The sequence below is a fragment of the Etheostoma cragini genome, chromosome 23 (assembly GCF_013103735.1).
Source record: "Etheostoma cragini isolate CJK2018 chromosome 23, CSU_Ecrag_1.0, whole genome shotgun sequence".
Lineage (NCBI taxonomy): Eukaryota > Metazoa > Chordata > Actinopteri > Perciformes > Percidae > Etheostoma > Etheostoma cragini.
The window spans coordinates 24,749-29,349 of NC_048429.1; the positions used below are offsets into that span (position 1 = coordinate 24,749).

Consider the following 4,601-nt stretch of genomic DNA (forward strand, 5'->3'; position numbering starts at 1 on the left):
CGTGGCTTCACAGTGCCATGGCTCAGGCTTTGGTCTAGGGCGCATGGCTCTCAGCGGAGCTACAGTGTCCAAGACCTCAGAACAGGTGGAGAGAAAAACGTTTGTTAGTTGCTCTGTGTCTGAGGCAGCAGAGCTGCTGTTTGCTTGCACATGAGCAGCAAAACAAGAAGAAAAACAGGTGGAGGTGTCGGGCTTAAGAGTGCGGCCATGACGCACGGGAGCGGGTGGTTTTACTAAATCGTTTAAAACAAAATCAAACATGACAGGACAATGATCCGAAAAGACAGCATCAGACACGAATACATTCTCAATAGGCAGCCCATAGGACAGTACAAGATCCAATAAATGGCCATGTATTTGTGTGGATCCTGCAACATGTTGAGTTAAATTAAAACCATCAATCAAATCTAAAAACTCTTTCGCCATAGCATTTGAAGGGCAACAGACGTGTACGTTAAAATCACCAACAATTAAAATCTTATCATAATTTGTCCTTACAACCGCAATAAAATCAGAAAAGTCTTTAATAAATTCATGATTATGCTTTGGCGGCCGGTATATCACCGCGCACAGAACAGGATTACGCGCACCCAATTCAAAGCAACTTAGCTCAAATGAGGTAAAAGCCATCGACAATGGCTTACAATGTAATCTACTCTTTAATATTGTGGCAATACCTCCTCCACGTCCAGTCGTACGCGGTGTGTTGATAAAAGTACACTCTGGAGGTAACAGTTCCGAAAAGGCAGTGGACTCACCCAGATTAATCCATGTTTCCGTAATAAAGAATAAATCCAATGAATGCGCATCGAAGAAGTCCTTCAGAATAAACGACTTTATATATAAAGGATATAGATATATATCCTCCTCCTCTATCCCGCTAACCAAAAAGTGGCAGCGCCCTTTATGCTGGGGGGGGGGGTGTTGATCAATAACAGGAAGAAAGCCTCGTCTCTAAACTGTCAACAGCGTGTTGTGTGCTTCTGGACTCGCGAGTTCCTTCTTCCACGTACAGCCAGCAAGTACGGTCCCCCCAAGAACACAAGTCCGTTCTTTGCTTACTTGGTATTGAGAAACGGCTAAGATGTCCCCCCCCGGTGATCAGCTGATCACTTCCTTTTAAGTTGAGCAATGTGATTGGCTGTTGGCTCACCAATGGGTTGATGAAACTCTGCGTAAGCTCCAGCAGGTGTTGCCTCAAGATGGAGGTCTGGACCTCGGGGGGGCGCTTCCTCTGTATCCCCTGACACACAAACACACACAATGATAACACAAAAATACACAACACACACAATAATACACACAATAATAACACAATAATACAATACACACAATAATAACACCATACACACAACAATACACACAATCACACTCAATCACACAGACAGACAGACAAAGAGACAGACAGAGAGACAGAGAGAGACAGACAGAAAAAGAAAGATATGTAGATCAATAAACAAGGAGATGTTTTACCTTCAGAAGTCTTTTAATTAGAATCTTGTCTTTGTGTAGAAACGTCTTGAACGCCGTGTAGATGCCTGCAGACAGGAGGTCAACTTCAGTCAGTAATTAAACATACAGATCACCTGGCTTAGCTTCAGATACATGAGAAAAATAATGTAGTTAAACATCTTTTAACAGGCGCAAAATCATCATCAGCAAACCCACCAGACTCCATGTAAATAATCACTACTTTTAGCATGTAGAGAGCAGCATATCTCCACCAGACTCCATGTAAATAATCACTACTTATAGCTTGTGTAGAGCAGCATATGTCCACCAGACTCCATGTAAATAATTCCTACTTTTAGTGTGTATAGAGCAGCATATCTCCACCAGACTCTATGTAAATAATCACTACTTTTAGCGTGTATAGAGCAGCATATCTCCACCAGACTCCATGTAAATAATCACTACTTATAGCTTGTGTAGAGGAGCATATGTCCACCAGACTCCATGTAAATAATCCCTACTTTTAGCGTGTATAGAGCAGCATATCTCCACCAGACTCCATGTAAATAATCACTACTTTTAGTGTGTATAGAGCAGCATATCTCTACCAGACTCCATGTAAATAATCACATTTTTTCTCATGTATAGAACAGCATATCTCCACCAGACTCCATGTAAATAATCACTACTTATAGCGTGTATAGAGAAAAACAAATTTCAGGTTAAATGAATCACCTGGTTTGGTGTCCAGAGTTTTCAGCTTGGACAGTTTCTTCACCTTCACCTGTTTGGGTAAATCACCTGAAGACCGAACAGACCAAGATCAGAGAAGAAGAAGAAGGTAAAGAAGTGTGAAATAAAAAGAAGAGAAGAAGAGTCACCGGCCATCTTGGTTTCTCCGAGCCGGACGATGTGCGGCCAGTTCTGGAACGTCTTGATGAAGAACGGGTTGGTGACGCCCAGGACCACGCTGGGCCTGCAGACAGACAGGTAGCAGACAGACAGGTCAGAGACAGACAGACCAGTCAGACAGACAGACAGGTAGCAGACAGACCGGTCAGACAGACAGGTAGCAGACAGACAGGTCAGACAGGCAGGTCAGAAACAGACAGACCGGTCAGACAGACAGGTAGCAGACAGACAGGTCAGACAGGCAGGTCAGAAACAGACAGACCAGTCAGACAGACAGGTAGCAGACAGACAGGTCAGACAGGCAGGTCAGAAACAGACAGACCAGTCAGACAGACAGGTAGCAGACAGACAGACAGGTAGCAGACAGACCGGTCAGACAGACCGGTAGCAGACAGACAGGTCAGACAGGCAGGTCAGAAACAGACAGACCAGTCAGACAGACAGGTAGCAGACAGACCGGTCAGACAGACAGGTAGCAGACAGACCGGTCAGACAGACCGGTAGCAGACAGACAGGTCAGACAGGCAGGTCAGAAACAGACAGAGCAGTCAGACAGACAGGTAGCAGACAGACCAGTCAGACAGACAGGTAGCAGACAAACCGGTCAGACAGACAGGTAGCAGACAGACAGGTCAGACAGGCAGGTCAGAAACAGACAGACAATTCAGACAGACAGGCAGGCAGACAGGTCTGCCAGACAGGTCAGACAGACTGGTCATACAGGTAGTCAGAAAGATAGGTGAGAAACAGACAGGTATAAAAGGTTAAAGGTTACTAACGGCGCCTGGGTCCTGGTGGTGAACTCTCTGAACTCGCTGTCGTGGACGGTGAAATAGGGACGGAAATCACAGCAGGTCCTCAGAGGACTGATAATGCTGGGGACAGACAGACACAATGCTCTGGGATTGGTTGAGAGACACAGACACTGCTCTGCTGCTCTTTTTAGTTTGTATAGAGCAGCATATCTCCACCAGACTCCATGTAAATAATCACTACTTTTAGTGTGTATAGAGCAGCATATCTCAACCAGACTCCATGTAAATAATCACTACTTTTAGCGTGTATAGAGCAGCATATCTCCACCAGACTCCATGTAAATAATCACTACTTTTAGCCTGTATAGAGCAGCATATCTCCACCAGACTCCATGTAAATAATCACTACTTTTAGTGTGTATAGAGCAGCATATCTCCACCAGACTCCATGTAAATAATCACTACTTTTAGCGTGTATAGAGCAGCATATCTCCACCAGACTCCATGTAAATAATCACGACTTTTAACATGAATAGAGCAGCATATCTCCACCAAACTCCATGTAAATAATCACTACTTTTAGCGTGTATAGAGCAGCATATCTCCACCAGACTCCATGTAAATAATTACTACTTTTAGTGTGTATAGAGCAGCATATCTCCACCAGACTCCATGTAAATAATCACTACTTTTAGCGTGTATAGAGCAGCATATCTCCACCAGACTCCATGTAAATAATCACTACTTTTAGCAGGTTTAGAGCAGCATATCTCCACCAGACTCCATGTAAATAATCACTACTTTTAGCAGGTTTAGAGCAGCATATCTCAACTGCTCTGTGATTGGCTGTTGAGTTACCTGATGAGAGCCAGCACAGTTTCCGAGGAGACGGTTGGAGACGGTGCCATAACAACCAGTGGTTCCCCTAGCAACATGAGCTCCCAGAGCATATGAAGGTGAACGAGGACCGGCTGGAAACACCTGGAGGTCAAAGGTCAACAGGAACTTCCTTATTCATCCTGATAAGAATCATCCTGTTATTCTGTTTGTTGCCACGCCCCTTCCTGTTATTCTGCACTGCCCCTTCCTGTGTGTTAGCCCCATCCCATCCCCTCCTGCCTGAATGACACATGTGATGTAATGATGTCAGTTTAAAGGGGTGGGGCCAAGCCAAGGGGGCGGGGCTTCCCTCTCTATAGCGAGACCAGAAGACAGACCTGAAGAGGTCCAGCTCGTGGACGGAGGGCAGCACGGTTGGCGCCGGCAACACCTGACGACACAAAGAAAACTTTATCATTCACCAACAGATGACCGTTAATCACAGCAATGTCAATTAAGAACTAAAGTTACCTGTTGACCAGTCTGTCGGACGGGACTTCCTCCTGATTGGTCGGTTCTGGAAGGAATCCTAACCTGAAGAACAAAATATACACGTTCTATATATATGTATGTATGTGTATGTATATATATATATATATATAT

The 4,601-nt window shown here is 44.7% G+C and overlaps 1 protein-coding gene across 1 annotated transcript in view; it reads right to left on the reverse strand.

Annotated features, from left to right (window-relative positions):
* The window catches only part of LOC117939023 (protein DENND6B-like), a 15,943-nt gene that overhangs the window by 2,846 nt on the left and 8,496 nt on the right, over window positions 1-4,601 (reverse strand). The window contains exons 7-14 of the mRNA XM_034864067.1: window positions 4,470-4,532; window positions 4,337-4,389; window positions 3,978-4,100; window positions 3,144-3,239; window positions 2,334-2,428; window positions 2,188-2,253; window positions 1,474-1,538; window positions 1,154-1,243 (exon numbers count right to left, since the gene is read on the reverse strand). Coding sequence (XP_034719958.1) covers window positions 1,154-1,243; window positions 1,474-1,538; window positions 2,188-2,253; window positions 2,334-2,428; window positions 3,144-3,239; window positions 3,978-4,100; window positions 4,337-4,389; window positions 4,470-4,532 — 651 coding nt within the window. The remainder of the gene's footprint in view (window positions 1-1,153; window positions 1,244-1,473; window positions 1,539-2,187; window positions 2,254-2,333; window positions 2,429-3,143; window positions 3,240-3,977; window positions 4,101-4,336; window positions 4,390-4,469; window positions 4,533-4,601) is intronic.